The sequence below is a fragment of the Clavelina lepadiformis genome, chromosome 3 (genome assembly GCF_947623445.1).
Source record: "Clavelina lepadiformis chromosome 3, kaClaLepa1.1, whole genome shotgun sequence".
Lineage (NCBI taxonomy): Eukaryota > Metazoa > Chordata > Ascidiacea > Aplousobranchia > Clavelinidae > Clavelina > Clavelina lepadiformis.
This window is the reverse complement of record NC_135242.1, coordinates 17613702-17630438: the sequence shown is the minus strand read 5'-3', so window position 1 is coordinate 17630438 and position 16737 is coordinate 17613702. Positions and strand designations below refer to the sequence as shown.

Sequence of the window (16737 nt, the reverse complement as noted above, 5' to 3'; positions counted from 1 at the left end):
GCGCTGTGCTACACGGTGCTTTCCAACAACACTTATTCGTTGTACTAACGCTTTTGGCTGCCACTATTTCACCGGAACAAAATCGTACATTCAAAGCTCATTTTCACAATTCCTTTTCAACCTAACGTAAATATTATAGCCTAAGATCACATGTAACATAAACCTAATTTAAATCTACCTTCTAATCTATACCTAACTCCAATAATACCTTAAATAGCCAAAATCAATTTTTTGCATTGCTTTTCCCCTAACCTAAATGCCTATCTGGAACAACAGGCTGCGTGACCTACTTGAAATACTGACTATGAAAGAGCTACTCTCAAAATCTATTGCAGTACAAACACTTGACATTATAACCAACACGCTTAAAAATCTAGTTTAGTCATGATCATAGGATATGTCTCAAACCCAATTTATAGGTATATTGCTTGAAATCAATACGAAGCCTTTGGGTTCGACGTCGTGGTCCACGTTAAATCAGGTTACCTTTAATTAACGTTAAGGATAACCTGTCTTCAAAACGCTTTCAACTAAAGTCTGCTTTTGATCTATTCTTTCGAATCATTTTTAAGCACTTTAATTGAGGATTGATAACATATTTGCACACATATTACCACATTGCATAATGCTCATTGTCATTGATATATATTCTACTTCTAGAGGTGCAACGTTATGTGTGTTGGCTAAGCGTTTTCTGAATAAAAGCTGCATATGGCTTAAATATTAATGAATGGCAGTTCGGAAACCGACACAACACAGAAGTAAACAGTAATGTAGTTGGGAATTTATTTTCTCTGGTTAGCAGGATGGGATAAAATAAGCTACTGTAAGTGAAAAAGGTGGCAAAAAAGTTATAGGTTTGCCTTTTGTTGCATGCAAAAAAATTATCTTACAGCCTAGTTTGCAAAGTTAATTATAATAGTGGATCAACGTTTCCGAACAATGAAAGTAAAGGCCTATTTTTCGTTATTGGTTAATTGCAAACAAAAATGACGTCGGCTAAATGACGCATCAGTTAATTTTAAAGCTCTAAAATACCCCATGTAGCAGTTCAGCAATTTTTAATGAGGTCATTTAGGTACAAAATTCCGTGTTGGCGGCGATGTTTGCACCAGTTGTGATTTACGTCTTGGTCGGAATTTACGTCACTCAATTAAGCCTTGGATAATTGCATCTAAAACTTAAACTCTGATCCTCTACTTTTAGAACTATCGTTCTCTAAACGACGTTGTAAATTCTTTGCAGGGAACGGTAATTTAAAGAGGCAATTTGGCAGTAAACCTATCGTTATTTGAGTTCTACATACCATCATTAAGCTGCAAGATTTCACTGTGATTTGGCTTAAGGATTTTTTGCTTTTGTAAACTGGTTTAAAATACTCTTAGGCACAAGTATAGTTCATAAATCTTGGGTAGTAAAGTTTCCAATAAGACATATGAAATACTTACTTTGTGACTATAGAGAATATGCCAAAGAACTTGTCTGGATCATAATAGACCAAAACATTATTTACTAAGTCATACAAAAGTTCGCATCCTGGTGGCACAGCGTATCACTGAAATTTACGAGACCTAAACCGACATAGCATAACACCTTATTGTCTGTTGTTTCCGTTTCTTTTCTAAGTTGAAAGAGTAGCAGTTTAAAAAGCTGTTCGCGTGCTGTCATAATAGCAGGGCTTAACGGCTTCACAAGCGGATATATTGTGACAGCGCAAGGTCACAAATTGTCGAGACAAGCGAACTTTTGTGCTACCGATGGCCGTTGATTGCATGGTTTGCCGGAACAACCGGAGCTGAAATCCTGTGTGGCGCTGATGTGCTAAAACATTCAAGAAAGGAAGGTATTCAAGTTGGCAGACTTCGAAAAACTTGTCGCACGTGTATCAAAATGTCTGTTTGTGATAGCTTCAAGGAGACAGAGCACTTTTTCACGGAAATCGGCAGGTGTGTGAAAAAAGGTTGGTGAAGGTTTAAAAGAGCTTTTAACCTTCGAAAAATAAGCAGACAACTTTCGTTTGAGTGTCAAGTTATAAGAGAGAGGACATAACCTGAGAAAATACAGAGTGAAGTTGGCCATGTTAAAACTTTTATTTTTGTAAATCTAAGGTTAGAATCTAAGCAGCCCATTTTAAAGTTCGCTCTTCAGAGAATCTTTCACTTTCTGTTTCTTCAATAAACTGCTTGGAAGGCAGTTTATAAATACTCAAATTGTTGTTAATAAGTTCCCACGTTGTTGAATAGAGCGTAACAGAACAGGTGTCATATAGGCTCTGTGGGTTTTGCAGAGAATTCGACAATGGCATTCCACTTGAAACCAGCAATTTTGTTTATTCTCACTGCGTTTATTACCTTTCATTTCGGGAATGGCCAAATGTTTGATGGCATACCAGGTAATATATATCTAAAAATATGCATCCAAAGTTTGCATAGTGGTATTGAAAATTGTTAAATTAATCAAAAAATTATAGCTTATAAAATGGTGGTTAAGCTTAAACAAAAGCAAATTTTGTTTTAGTGCTGGAAGTATTTATAAGAGGTCTCAAGCAATTAAGTTGTATAATAACCTATATGCAAATAAATATATTCTTGTTTTGTAAGTATAACAGCTTTAAAATTGTAACTTTCCATTTTAACTAACTTTTATAAAAAAAAGCTTTTAATCAACAAACATTTACACAAACTAGCCGATATTAGTTTTCTTAGCCTTACAAAATGCTGGTTAGTTTTAGTATTTTTCCATAAATAGTAAAATTTTAATAGCATTTTTTGTTGTTGCTTTAAACAAAAATAAATCTCGAAAACATCTATTTTCTTTTTTAAATGTTAGTACAAGTCTGTCTAAAATAAAACTCTCTGAGGTTATTGTGTTGACCATGGTTTACTTGTTAAAGTAATAGCGAAAGCTAGTGCCGACTTCAGATGATTAGCCAGAGATTTCAAAAAGCGCCAGATTAAAACATACAGTATGCATACTGAGGCAAGTTGCAGCACTCTGGTCGAGGCAGGCTGTAACAAGTGAAAGCAATTTTACTTAAAACCGGCGCTGGAGTTGTGCATTTTGATTTAAATATTACAAACAGGCCACAAATGTAGTTCTAGCTGTTGAACTGAAATCCTCTGTGAATAACGACTTTGTCTAATAAGGCCTAACAGTTTACTCCAAAACACGATTTGTTTTTGAAAAACTTTTTCGTCATGCCCCGGTCTCCTTTGTTTATTTGAAAAAAAAAACATCATAAAAATAATACTGTTCGAAAAGTCAACGAGTAAAACGCTTGGGTATAGGTTCAAAACCTATATATCAATGACAAATACTTTCTGTTTTAGGGTGCCGAACCACGAAACTAGAATTGGTTTTTCTAGTGGACGGTTCCACCAGCGTGTCCCACCACGACTTCAGTTTAGCAAAATCATGGATTCGAAACATGACCTTCAACTTCGACATCAGCCGATATACCACGCGAGTGGCTGTTATTCAGTATAGGTAAGTATGATATTGTTTAATACGTTTCCACTTTTAAAAATATAGTAGGCTATAGTGATAATTAGAAAAAAAAAGTTAATATTAATGTTTTAAATATTTAAAAAAGTTTGTTTCGGAAATCCTTTGAAATTCAATTTTATGGATAGTCATTTTTAATTTACACAAAGTTTGTATTTCAGTCCACCTTGGTGGCATATTGTTCACGTTGGGTCTTTTATAGCCACTTTCATTGTTATTTTACGTGCGTCAAACTGTTGTTATTTTGATCGTGAGAACGACTTTGGGGCGGGCATGAAGCGAACCGATGAAATAAAGGGATTCGTGCTCGTTCTTATTCTACTTCACTCGGTTGTTGCAAGTGGTCACTGATGTATGACTAACAAAATTAAGAATCGTTTCACTTTTAAAACATGACCCCGAACCAAACTATAACCTATACCAGCAAAATGGCGACTAAAATTTGTTGCCGTTTTGAAAGATATCCTATATATTTTCATATAATCTATGATTTCGTCGCTTCAGAATGAGTTGTTTCTGAGCATATCTTATGCAAGGTTTGCTAAATTTCTTCTCTTTCCTATTCTTCTTAATTGTTTTCTTTACGAAAAATTTAAAAGTGCGAGATATTGAAAAAAATCGTTTTTGGGAAAAACCTTTTAGAAAAATTGGACAACATATTATTAATAATAAAATATTAAATTATTAAAGAATATATTTCCAGAAATATTTTTTAAATTCGCAATGCGTTAATATTGAACTCACAATTTTATTCTAGTTCCTACCCACGAACAGAATTTGGTCTCACTTCATATGACAATGGCGAATCAGTTCGACGTGCTGTAAGCGGCATTGAATACATGTCAGGTGCGTCACTGTTGTATAAAACTTACAACAAGCTCTGATTAACCTTAATGTGTTTATATAGGTAGCACATTGACTGGTATGGCGTTACGCTACGCAATCGAAAGGGTGTTTATAGCAGCCAGGGACGGATCAGCTAGAGTGGCAATCGTCCTAAGTGATGGAGAAAGCCAAGACAGAGTAATGTGGTTTTCCCATGGGGCTTTAGCTCAAATACACGGATTCTGTATAAACGTTTGTTGAATGCTGCGTTTATAGCATTTGTTTTTGTTTTTAGGTTAACGAAGCAGCACAAGCTTTAAAAACTTCAGGTATCTCAATCTTTGCGGTGGGAGTTGGGGATATGTCTTCCTCGGATCGCGTTCAGCAACTGCGCGCAATATCCTCCTCACACCCGCAAAGCAACGACAATGTTTTTATGGTAAGTGTCATCTATGTAAGGATAATGTTGTCATGACGCAATTGAAAACATCTAATGTTAAGATTTTTAAAGTAGTATAAGCAGTTATTGTGCTGATATAAAAGATGCAATAGCAAGAAAATTTAATGATATTTGTAAAATGTTTACAAAAATAACACTATATTTCTGTGTGTATCAAGGTAAAAGACTTCCTGTCGATAGGCAGGATACAAAGGCGACTTATTGATGCAGTTTGCGAACAGACCGTGCAAGGTTTATGTGAAAGAACTGTAAATTTCTTGTGTTTCTGCCTCATACGATCAACAACTGACTTATGACTTTTCTTTTTTCTATAGAATGCCCGACAGCAAAACACGATTTGACCTTTGTCATAGATAGCTCGTCTACGATTGGTTATGACGATTTTGTAAAGGTAAAAGAGTTGTAAAAGAGGATAATTAATCTTAATTGTCTTCATGGTCTTAATGAAGTATCGTTTTAGTTTTATACATAACCCTTCTAAAGCTTAAAGATGTAGACATCTTATGAATGAATGAATACAGTTTCATAAACGTATTATTGTCTTGGACGTTAAGCTTTCTTGCTGGTAAAACAAATCATGAATTGTTGACGTTTTTTCTCACATAACAGGTTAAAAATTGGATGAAAAAAATAGTTAATGCGTTTGACATCGGTCCCGACCAAACGAGGGTGGCTGTGGTACAATACAGCACAACTATTCAGGAAGAATTTAAGTGAGATTTTCTGCATTGCCTATTTTCTATCTAAAAAAATAAATGAAACTATAAAAAATGTTCGAAGCGTGAAAGTTAAGTATTCACAAATCAAAAAATCCAAATTTTTTGTAAACTAAACGGCGTTGCTTTAATTAAAGTCAACTTGCGTTTTTCGACAGTTTCAACGACCTGCTTACAAAGCAAGAGGTTCTTGATGCAATTGACTTTATGGAATACAGGATGGGCAACACTAGAACTGGTGAAGCTCTAATGCATATGCTGGTGAGCTTCTATATACAGTATAAAGAAAAAATGCATAAGCCGTGAAGATAAGCCTAGCACATAGCTCATTTCACGCGTATATGTAACAAAGACTTCGGAAATATCCCTCATCAGGCCTGGTCGAGACATTCGTCAATCGACTTGTGTTTGTTTTGCGGATATGCGCTTGTTTTTGTTTGTTCAAGTAGTACTTCCAGTGTGAGTAACAACGGACTTATACACCAAGCTTTAAAAAAATCTTTTCTATTCGACTTGGATAGTTGTAATTCTCATGGCTTCTTATAAGGAATTGTCTTTTATTGATATAGAACGTCATTTATAACGAAGAAAATGGTGACCGGCCTGACGTTCCAGACATGGCCATCGTAATGACCGACGGTAAAGCACAAGATTCAAATTACGTGAAAGCTGCGTCACAGCGGGTACAACGGGTACGTCTGTGGTGACTTCATTAGCTTTTTTCCTTCAGAAAGTTTCAAACAACTTATTTCAATTCCAATTTTTGATTGTTTGTATTAATTGTCAGAGACTATTGCGTTATCGCTATATAGGCTGGAATCACTGTCTACGCGGTCGGGGTTGCGGATTATAGTCTTGATGAGGTTAAGGTCATTGCGTCCGATCCAGATGAAACCTATGTCATGGAAGCTTTAAACTTTGATCTTATTGAACTAAAACGCGTTGGTTTGATAAAGGTAAACCTTCGTTGACCTAATATGCAGGTTTCCCTGTACAGTCCCTAATTGTTTGAATCAGTGATCTTACCTGACATTTTCTCCCAGAGTATATGCCAAGAACTTGAGCCAACTTGTCCTACTGCCAGCGCAGAAATAGTGTTTTTGGTCGACGGTTCAACCTCTATTGGATCTCATAACTTCGAAAAAACTAAGACCTGGTTAAAAACTATTGTGGACGCGTTTCAGGTTAACTGTCAGTTTGTTTTTCCAGAAGCTATATAACTAGTTTTGCACAATATTTGACCATGCTTTGTCCTCTAAGCTTTTTATATTTTTTAAACTATCAGCTTACTCCTTCCCTTTCAGGTTGGTCAATATTACACTCGCATTGGCGTCGTTCAGTTCACCGAAAACCCACATTTGGAGTTCGGCCTGGACGAACATCGAAGCACACAAAGCGCCCTGCAAGCTATACAAAATATTAGGTCATTCTCATTTGTTTTACTTTTACATTGTAATTACTTGTTAGCATTACAAAGATTCTTTGGCGTTGGCTTGAATGGCATTGATTAAATTCCACGAATAAAAATATGTGCAAAAGAAAAAAATTTAATGGTTTTACCCTGCAAGTTGAGATTAACCGACTAGGTTCCAGCAAACATCTCTTTTGATATAAACTCTCTCTGTGTTGGAAATGATGACTTTTGCTTTTATAATTGCTTTTGATTTCGTTTTGCTGAATAGGTACCGAAGAGGCTCTACTAACATTGGCCGTGCAATAGATTTTACCTTGAAGCAGGTTTTGTCAGAATCCCGGCCCAATGTGCCCAAAATATTGGTTGTGCTTACTGATGGCCAATCTCGGGACAACGCAAGAGTGGCTGCCGACAGAGCAAGGGAGGTAGAAATAATCAGATATGCACATAAATACATGTCAGTATATTATTTCACAAACGTACTTTCTTTTTCCTTGTTTTAACCTGTTTTGACTTTTCATAGGCCGGAGTTCACACCCTTGTGTTCGGAGTAGCTAGCGCCCAGGCGGGCCAATTACGTCAGATGGTATCCGCATCGGAAAACGTTTTCCATGCTGCTGGATTTGATGAAATTCAACGCGTGCAACGCAAACTAGTGTCCCTAATTTGCGTTGAGGCTGAACCCGGTGAGTAGCGGAGAACAGAAGTCAAATAACCCGTTCCAGGATACTTTGCTGAATCTCTCTTGTACCGTGAATTCTTGGCTATGTTTTGACTTTATCTTGTTATATGCAGAATGTGCCAGGCAGGATTTAGACTTGCATTTTCTTGTCGATGGTTCAAGCAGCATTGGTGAGGAGAATTTCGATAAAATCAAGACTTGGATTAAAACAATGGTTCGGTCTTTTGACGTTGGAAGATACACAACAAGAGTCGGTATAAAGAGCTGATTAAGTTTATTTTGCAATTTTTTCAGCCATAGGCTATTAGAAATATAACTTTCATTTTATATGCGATAACCTACATATACCTTTTACTACATTTGTTCGCGCCATTTTCAACAGTTTTTTGACGTTTCATTCAGCCCTAACTCAGTTCTCAGCGGCTGTGTATCCCGAGTTTAACTTACAAGCCCACGGCACTGAGCGAGAAGTGGCTCACGCAATCGACCAAGTTAGTCTTCGAGGTGGCCCCACCATGTTTGCTCATGCTTTAAATTACATCAGACAGAGCGGATTTGCAGAAGATTCTGGAGGGAGAAGGGGAGCACCGAAGGTCTGTTGCTTGGTTGATCAAATTTTCCATTATACTCCAAACGATAAACATCAAGCTTAAAACCTTTTCTTGATTGATATACGAATTTTGATGAGACGCCAAATGTATTACAGAGGATTGTAAAGTTTACCGCGTTTGGATCAACGTGACGTGGTGTTTATTGTATTTTCGTTGTCTGATTATTGTTTTGTCAAGGTGTTGATCGTCATAACAGATGGGCGATCTGGTGAAGAAATTGAAAACGCCGTTGCGCAGCTTCGCAAATCAGGAATCCATGTCTTTTCTGTTGGTAAGTTCCCCAAGCTTACGTCAATCATGCAGTATTATACTTACATTTCTTAGCTCCATGTGTATTGTATCTAGCCTATACGGTGCCAACTTGTTTTGTTGCATGTTAGGAGCGGGTTACATGTCAAGGTCTGCGCTGCAGATGATTGGTTCTGAATTTGTTGTGCCGCACGTCCAAGATATCTCCAGTTATGACGTCATCAATAATTTCAGACGGGATCTAGTCGGTGAAATCTGCAGGGAGACCAAACCCGGTAAGCTGTAAACCGATAACTAATTGCAATCGGAACTTGCATTTTGGAATGCCAAATTCTTTTTATACCCATCCCGCAGCATTGTTTGTTTTAGTGATTTAGCCAATATACTTCACAAAGTTGACGATTGTTAAGCGACATCTCAATTGTTTCAGAATGTCCAAACACTGAGATGGACCTCATTTTTTTGGTCGACGGATCCAACTCAGTCGGAAGATCAAACTTCGAAACCACCAAGGAATGGATAGTGTCATTTGTTCGCGAGTTCGAAATCGGCGAATATAACAGCAAAATTGGCGTGGTATTCATTCTTTTAAGTTGCCTAGAACCGATGTCTTAGCAGAAAGACAATTATCTAACATTTAAACCAGATGTAATCCATAATTTACTATAATTTAATCAGTGCTTAGGGCATAGCATGCATAAAATTAATTATTAACATATCATTCATCATCGTGAAGGTGCAATATTCTTCGGGAGTACGACCGGAGATTGAAGTTGGTGCTTACGAGAACAAGGAGGAACTTATTCGAGCAATAACCCGAATCGAGTTTGCAGCTGGAAGTACAAACACCGGTTCTGCTCTGGAATACGTAAGAAGCGTTGCTTTTTCGATTCGTCACGGAGCCAGGAAAGGTGTACCAAAGGTAAATTGCCATTTTCATGTAGAAGTTTTTATCTCAGTCGTTTGCTTGATATTGAGTCAGTAATCCACAGCGAACACTTTAAAAATTCTTTCTTGTAGGTTCTTATCATTCTTACTGATGGAAACGCACAAGATCAGGTCACTGAGGCAGCTAGATCACTGCATAGAGTTGGTAGGTTTCCTAAGTAGCCTATACCTTCGCCAAGTTGCTTATTCTGACATAATTACATGGATGGAATAAACCGTACACCTGTACTTTGTTACCAAGGTGTCCGAGTTTACGCAATCGGTGTTGGACGGGCAAACATGGGTCAACTCAAGTCGTCAATGATTTTGAACGAACCCGGCTTGTCTAACGTTCTTCATGTGAAAAACTTCGATTCGATTAAAACAGTCCAGAGTCATCTTTTGCGCAGTGTATGTGAAGACGTGGAACCAGGTGAGCGTTTGGGGCCTTGTTGTCATTTTTGAAATTTCTTTATTTTAAGTAATGAATTAAATTAACAAATTTCTATATAGATTGTGATAGCACAACCAGCACGGACATCATGTTTTTAATCGACGGTTCGACATCGGTTGGTCATGCTGATTGGACCATTGTCAAGTCATTCATGCAGAACATTACAGAAAAGTGAGTTAACAAGTTTAAACATCTTCTGCCTTTTCCGACAAACTTTGCAACGGCATTAGCATAAATTCCTATCCAAATTATAGGTTTAGAATCGGCAGCGACCTGGTTCATGTTGGAGTTGTCCAATATTCAACTTACCCAAGGACCAGCATTATCATGGGTGACTATAACGACAAAGAAGACCTTCGTGACGCCCTTACCGGAATGGACTGGCAAACTGGAGACACTTACACAGCTCGAGCTCTCAGGTAAGCTAACAATAAACTTAGCAGTATCCTGTTCATAAAATACTTTTAAAATTTTTGTGTGATCAACCAAACATCAAAGAAGCTGTCTGAGAGTTTTTTAATCGTTTGGCGTGAGGAAAGACATTGTTGAAAACGAAAAGTTACTAAGGCGTTTGATGTACAGATACGTACAAAGTACCTACAACCGGGCTGCGGCTGGAAGCAATAGAAAAGCAAAGAAACTTTTGATCGTAATCACCGATGGTCAACCCCAAGACAGACTTGAAGTTGTCTCGGTAAGCTTTGATCATTTCACACCCCTTATCTTTTTCCTGCTCTTGGTTAGATGCTTACGCACTTTTAGGCGGTGAGGGATCTTCATGAGTCCGGATGGCGCATTTTCGCAATTGGTGTTGGTCAGGCTGTGCTTTCGGAGCTTGGAGATTTAGCTTCGAATCCGGACTCAGACCACGTTTTTTATGCAAGTAAGTAGCTTTCAGAAGAGAAATTATTAAGGTTGATTGATCCAACAAGCGCTTGATATGAAACAAAAATCCTAATATGAATGAATTACAATTTTGCAGATAATTACAACTCAACGAAGAAATTTCAAGGCCGTCTTACTCGTCTGATATGTTCCGATCCAAGTGTTGAAGATCTAGAAAGATCGACCCAAAATCCGTTTGTGAACGTGCGAAATTCCCTAAACGCTTTCCTGGAAAGCAGCCAGGAAAGAAGAACCAATTACCAAGAAAGCCGCGGTAGTGGTAAAGTTTTTCCTCAAGTTTATTTATTGAGCAAAACCTTGAGAATAAGTTACATTTTATTTATGAAAACGTTTATTCATAAGGTTGATAATTTTCTATTTAAAATTATAATTGATCCCAAGTACCATTACAAGTTCCAGCCTCGTTAAGAAGTCATATAACCAGTAACACGAAATCGCGATATGCGAACTCCAAAGTGGTCGCTTCACCAGCACCGCTAGTTAACTCAGTCGCTTCAACATCTGCCCCAAAAACAGCACCAGGTATGTATATCCATCATATTTTCAAGCTGTTATGTTCATTATCACTTTAGCTTTTAGACAAAAGACAAAGTTATTTGTTATTTTTATTACCTGGTATATATTAATGTTTTCTACCAGTTGATGTAAGTTGTCCTGTTTTCCGGCGGGACGGAAAGAAAGTAACAGGTATAAATTTCAATGTTTCGGATAATATTTTACTTCACGAAATGCTAGACCATAATTGACGTGTGAAAATGTATGAACATATCGCCTGTAACTGAAGGTGCCGATATTCTCGCTTCTTTGGGCTTGAAGGATTCTAGCTTTTCAAGCAAAGCGACTTCAGCACTGCCTGTTACTTCTAGGCGAGGAACAACGCAAACATTGGAGGCTTATCGATTGCAACAAGGTTCCCTTCCTGTAATTCCGTTCGAGTAAGAAATTTGACAACTTCTAATTGTTTGTTTCATAGCCTACTATTTTGATTTATCACTACAGTAATAGGCCCATATAAAAACTTTTTCTAGCATACTAGCAATGATTGGCTATCATATGTTTTCAAAAAGTATCATACGTGCAACGGTAAACCTTTACGCAATTTCACCCCATAGTTCGATGTCACATTTATGGTTAGGCTTAACCGCCACACCAACTGTAAACTTTGGAGCAAGATGCGTTTATAATAAAAACATGCATATTTCATATTGCGGAGCAATTGAGCCACTCAACCATCTCACATATTTTCGTGAAACGATTAATAATACGTATTCAAATACGGACCTTATTAAAGTATATGCGTGGTGAATTTTATTCACCAGGCCTATGCAGTTATATCTATATCAAGACTAGTTTGATCCATTTAACATACTTAAAAAAATTTATCTAAACAATATTTCTCAAACTATTAAACTTTAAAAAGCAAGTCTTTGAAAAACGAATTTAAAGCTTTGAGATTTGAAAGCGGTTTAATATTGCACTTCGTTTCTCATGCAGCAGTACTGAGCCAATGTTAGAGTTGTTTCTTTCAGAACCGTTTTTCATTCTGGGATGCCTTCACACTTTTCTACCATCACCGTGTTCCGCATGGTCGGCCGTGCCATTAAAGATCGTTGGACTTTGCTGAAGATAGTTTCTTCAAATTTTACAATCTTCTCCATAACTTTTAACGTAAGCTGCACTTTGCATTTCGAGATAACACAAAACAAGTTTCAAGCTATCTATTCCTAATCCAAAGGGACGCGATCGGTCTTTGTACATATCACGCGCTTCAGCAAGGTCATCCTCACCAGTTCAAACAGTCGCGTTGAAAGGTCGCCTAATTTCGACTTTATTCGATAGGAAATTCCACAAAATGGAGGCCATCGTAGAAGGCGATACCGTAAGTCAAAACTAAAACGTCAAGCGTTTTTGACAGCCACTGTTTTAATCCTGTATGTTTTTCACTTTTTCTGCGTAATTTACAGGTTACCATTATGATTGACTGCCTGCAAGTACCATCTCAAATGAAGTTTGACACTTTGCCGCCGGACTACACAGCTTCGCAAATCAGTTTTATCAAGTCAACACGTTTAGGAACGACAATAGAACTTCAAGATCTGACAATTGTATGCGGTTCGAATGATGCCGAACAATGTTGCGAATTGCCAGGAAAGAAGGTACTTTATAACATGAATTTTTCATTTTATCGCTGTAAAATGTTTTTGTTGATGGCAAGTAATTAGCTTATTCAAACATCGTTTGTTCGTATTCTCTGAAGAAAGTTATACTGTAGGCTAAATAATTAATGTCACCTTTAAAGTGTTCAACTTCACCTACTAATAATGACGACGATAACTGCGGATGTTTACCGGCACTGAAAACTATAGAGGTCAGTCAAAATTTTGGTTTAGCATTTGTTTTCCTGCACGCGGTCGATTTTTGAACCAAATTCTGTTTAATAAAGGTTAGAGAAGCGGAAGAAGAGGTGATAACTGAGATAGCGACGCGTATTGCCAACAAAATCGTGAAAGGTATAATAGTTAGCAATCATTTATTATTTTTGATTAAAATAAAATTTATTACATTTTAATCCCAACCTATGAAATTAGGGTAATTGCAATCAGTACGATCAATGACAACGACAATACTGTTATAAACGATTATTAACAACAATCGTTGGTATTCACAGAGAAATTGAATAAGATGGTGAAGCTGTTAGACCTGGATCCCGAAACCTTTGCCAGATCAATCGAATCCATTCAATGAAAACATAACTGTTTTGCATTTCCATACTAGAATGAACAAAAAAATGTCATTATAGACTGTCATAGCTCAAACTGCCACATAATAAGTTATATAGGGTAATAACGTTCATTATGTAATCCACCATATACGCAATAAAAGTTTTAAGTGTTCTATTACGTTTTTTGGTGCTTGGGTGCTGTATAGACGTTGTGGTGAAAAATCATTCTGATTAAAAGTGGACGCAGAAAACTACGATATACAAGAAACTTATATGTGCTTATTGACATTACTTATCATTTATATCCTATAAAATAGTGTTTTTCATGGATAGCCTACTTAATTCGCCAGGCCTAACGTACGTGTAGAGGCGACAATTAATCTCGTCTGATTTCCTACAACTTTAAATTGTTCGAGCGATTTTATCTTCGTCTGCAATAATCCAATACACGTACGACATCTACTTTGTAATAAAACAGTTGGAGAAGTATTTATGGCTTATGTTAACTAATTCTGAATCATATACTTTACAGGTAACGGCAGTTGCCTACAGATCCATTTCTTATAGCGTATAATTGGTTGTAAAATATATTTTCTTGCGTTTTGTGCTAAACTTTACATTGATAAACCACTACTTATTTCTACCAAATCCCTCTTTTATCCATTTCACAGCCCAAGATTGTACATTTACCAAGTTGTCAGTCAAAAATGGGACGGACTGGGTAAGATGTCTCAGACATCGTGGATATTACCTCCATTACATATTTCGGCAAAGACACGAAAAAAAGTTATTGGTTCAGTGATAAACCATACAGAGAATGCATCAGTTCAAGTTAGGCTAAATTCCGATGCTTTTATGAAATCAAGATAATTACTACTTAACACTATAGAATTACCGGTGCGGTCATTTTGACCGTTTTTTATTTTTAATCCCCTATAGCCTATATCTGCTTAGATAACTGTTAGAATATTAAAACTTCCTGACTTTTCCAAAGTCTTGGTCACCTTGTAGCATGTAAATTTTTATTACATTAGAGTAAGCACAGTGGGGGGTGGGAGCCGATATACCTTAAATTACCTAACGGTCATTTTGACTGCAAAGCAACTTCTAATTCCTCCATGATTAAAATTGCCTTAACAATAGTCTTTTTTGTGCTATTGCTTTAAAAAAAAAACATGGAACAATTATCTTATTATTCCCAACTAAAGCCCGCAGCAGATTTACACAGTACATGGCCAACAGGCCGGACAAATCCGGTATCAAATTTTGGCTAAGTGTTGATGTAGATTCTAAATAACTTATATAGTGAACGCAGTACCATATCTTGGCAAAGATGAAGACAACCTACGCAAAGAGTGTCTGAGAGTGTGGTAATGAAGGTAGTGGAGCCATACTGGGGAAAAGTAAGAAACGTCACAACTGACAATTTTTTTTACCTCCACACGGAGCTCCAGAAAAAAAAGACGTCACTTGTCAGGGCCCTGAACAAAATCCGAAAAGAAGTTCCGCCACTGGTAAAAACCAGGGTTTTGGAGCAGGCGTAGGGGAAAGTGGGGCAAGACGGGACACTTAACTTCAATCAGTATTTTAAAGAATTCCCTTTCATCATTTTTGCTAACTTTGGTACCATAATATACCTTAGGTACACCACTACCAACAACCATAATATTAGACTCGGCCAAAATCACACACCGCCGTAATTAAAAAAATAAAATTAAAATAAATTGTCCCATCTTGCCCCACACCTAGGGCAGGACGGGACACCCGTCCCGTCCTACCCCATTAATACCAAACTCAATTTGAGCTTTAATTATGCAGGTATTTTGTAAGGTTTGGACTTCTATAACCACCACTGAAGCCGTTTTGTATGTTTTTTGTGCTTAATACTCTGAAATATTTCATATTATCTTACTCTAATTTATGCCTGCCACTAAAGCATTGCGTGAAAACTGAAAACAATAAACAAGTAATCAATTGTAATAACGAATACATACAGCACTGCCAATATCTTGTCATATCAAAAAACGATTTGTCTCTATTTGCAGCACACATAGGCGAATAACATTAGCCAACAATGAGGCAGAATGACAGGCTACTTTTTAGCGCAAAAGTCACACACAAAATTGCCATGTTCAGGATAAGCAGAGCAGTTTTCATGACACCACTTTTTGCACAAAGAACACTGGATCCAGTCTTCTTTCGGTGGATGTATATACAATTCACTGCAAATCAGACATTCATATTTTCCGGGAAATTGCAATTGCTTCTTGTTCCTTTTATGGATACGTTTGTTTGAGGAAGGAACTTTGCTCTTTGAAAGTAAAATTTTCTTGAAAGGTGAACTGGTTAGCACCTGCGATTTCATGGCTTTCGTCTTCCGAGTAGTCAGTTTCGCAGCAGGAAGTGGAGAGATGTCCATCACATGCACCCTGGTGGAAGGGCCATCAGTCAGCTGCACTTCCGATGGAACTGCAATCTGCGCACTGGTGGTAGGGCCATCACTAAGCAGAATACCCCTGAGCCCTTCAGCTGCAGCCTGATCGTTGGTAGTAGAGTCACCACTCCGCTGCATGCTTGCAACCCCTTCTCTTTCGCCTGAAACCTGATCGCTGGGAGCATAGTCACCACTCCGCTGCATACCCGAAACCCCTTCTCTTTCAGCAGCAGTCTGAGAGCTAGTGATAGTGTTATTACACAGCTGAATGCTCGTAACCCCTTCTACTTCAGCCAGAGAGCTGGTGGTTGCACCATGAGCTTCCAATTCCGGTGAACCAACAGCATGGATCTCGGTCACCATCGACGGAGCAAAGTCTGTTTCGTCAAAAATCTCCGGGTTGAAGGGCATTATACCTGCCGATTTGAATCCATTTACAGCTTTCTGAACTGTAGCCGCTTTGGAATATGCAGTGCAAAAAAATCCACAGACTTGAGAACTTTGAACACGTTTACCATAATTGGTAACCATCCAGTGGTCGATAGCCTGATTGTAATATGTCTTCAAAGGCCCAAAGAATGTCCTATCCAGGGGTTGCAAGCGGTGAGATGTGTGAGGAGGAATTGACAACATTATGATTCCATTCTGACGAGCAAACTCAATCGCAGGCAGGTTCAAATGGCTCGCATGATTGTCCAGGATTAAAAGAACTTTTTTATCAATGGAGGGATTTGCATATTTTTTGAAGTGTTTCAACCAATCCAAAAATATTTCGGAATCTATCCAGCCAGACGGTGTAGCAAATCCACGAGAACCTGGTGGGGCATCCTGCA

General features: G+C 37.7%; 1 protein-coding gene across 4 annotated transcripts; it reads left to right on the top strand.

The window, feature by feature from the left end:
- Positions 1 to 2091: 2091 nt before the first annotated feature.
- Positions 2092 to 13959, top strand: LOC143450527 (collagen alpha-6(VI) chain-like). Of its 4 annotated transcripts, none has more exons than XM_076951107.1 (37): positions 2092 to 2392; positions 3330 to 3486; positions 4262 to 4350; positions 4412 to 4527; positions 4625 to 4768; positions 4948 to 5020; positions 5104 to 5180; positions 5399 to 5502; positions 5664 to 5766; positions 6075 to 6197; positions 6318 to 6461; positions 6549 to 6689; positions 6810 to 6928; positions 7188 to 7344; positions 7443 to 7605; positions 7715 to 7855; positions 8004 to 8194; positions 8390 to 8483; positions 8593 to 8736; positions 8892 to 9037; positions 9198 to 9383; positions 9482 to 9554; positions 9651 to 9821; positions 9902 to 10013; positions 10097 to 10261; positions 10425 to 10536; positions 10605 to 10725; positions 10825 to 11001; positions 11148 to 11270; positions 11388 to 11435; positions 11533 to 11683; positions 12278 to 12416; positions 12484 to 12627; positions 12713 to 12904; positions 13048 to 13116; positions 13192 to 13258; positions 13417 to 13959. In XM_076951107.1, exons 1-37 carry the CDS (start codon positions 2299 to 2301, stop codon positions 13491 to 13493), a joined length of 4647 nt encoding a protein of 1548 aa, XP_076807222.1. In that variant the 5' UTR covers positions 2092 to 2298; the 3' UTR covers positions 13494 to 13959. The 4 variants fall into 4 exon arrangements, with proteins under 4 accessions (XP_076807222.1, XP_076807220.1, XP_076807221.1 ...); XM_076951105.1 differs by having other exon boundaries at positions 11142 to 11270; XM_076951106.1 differs by having other exon boundaries at positions 10825 to 11007.
- The last annotated feature ends 2778 nt before the right edge of the window (positions 13960 to 16737 follow it).

Bases quoted from the DNA above. Each gene is read 5' to 3' on its own strand.
- LOC143450527 (XM_076951104.1), top strand. From the start codon at position 2,299: ATGGCATTCCACTTGAAACCAGCAATTTTGTTTATTCTCACTGCGTTT. The intron at 6,462-6,548 runs GTAAACCTTCGT...ATTTTCTCCCAG, and splicing joins AACGCGTTGGTTTGATAAAG to AGTATATGCCAAGAACTTGA. The intron at 11,436-11,532 runs GTATAAATTTCA...CTGTAACTGAAG, and splicing joins GGACGGAAAGAAAGTAACAG to GTGCCGATATTCTCGCTTCT.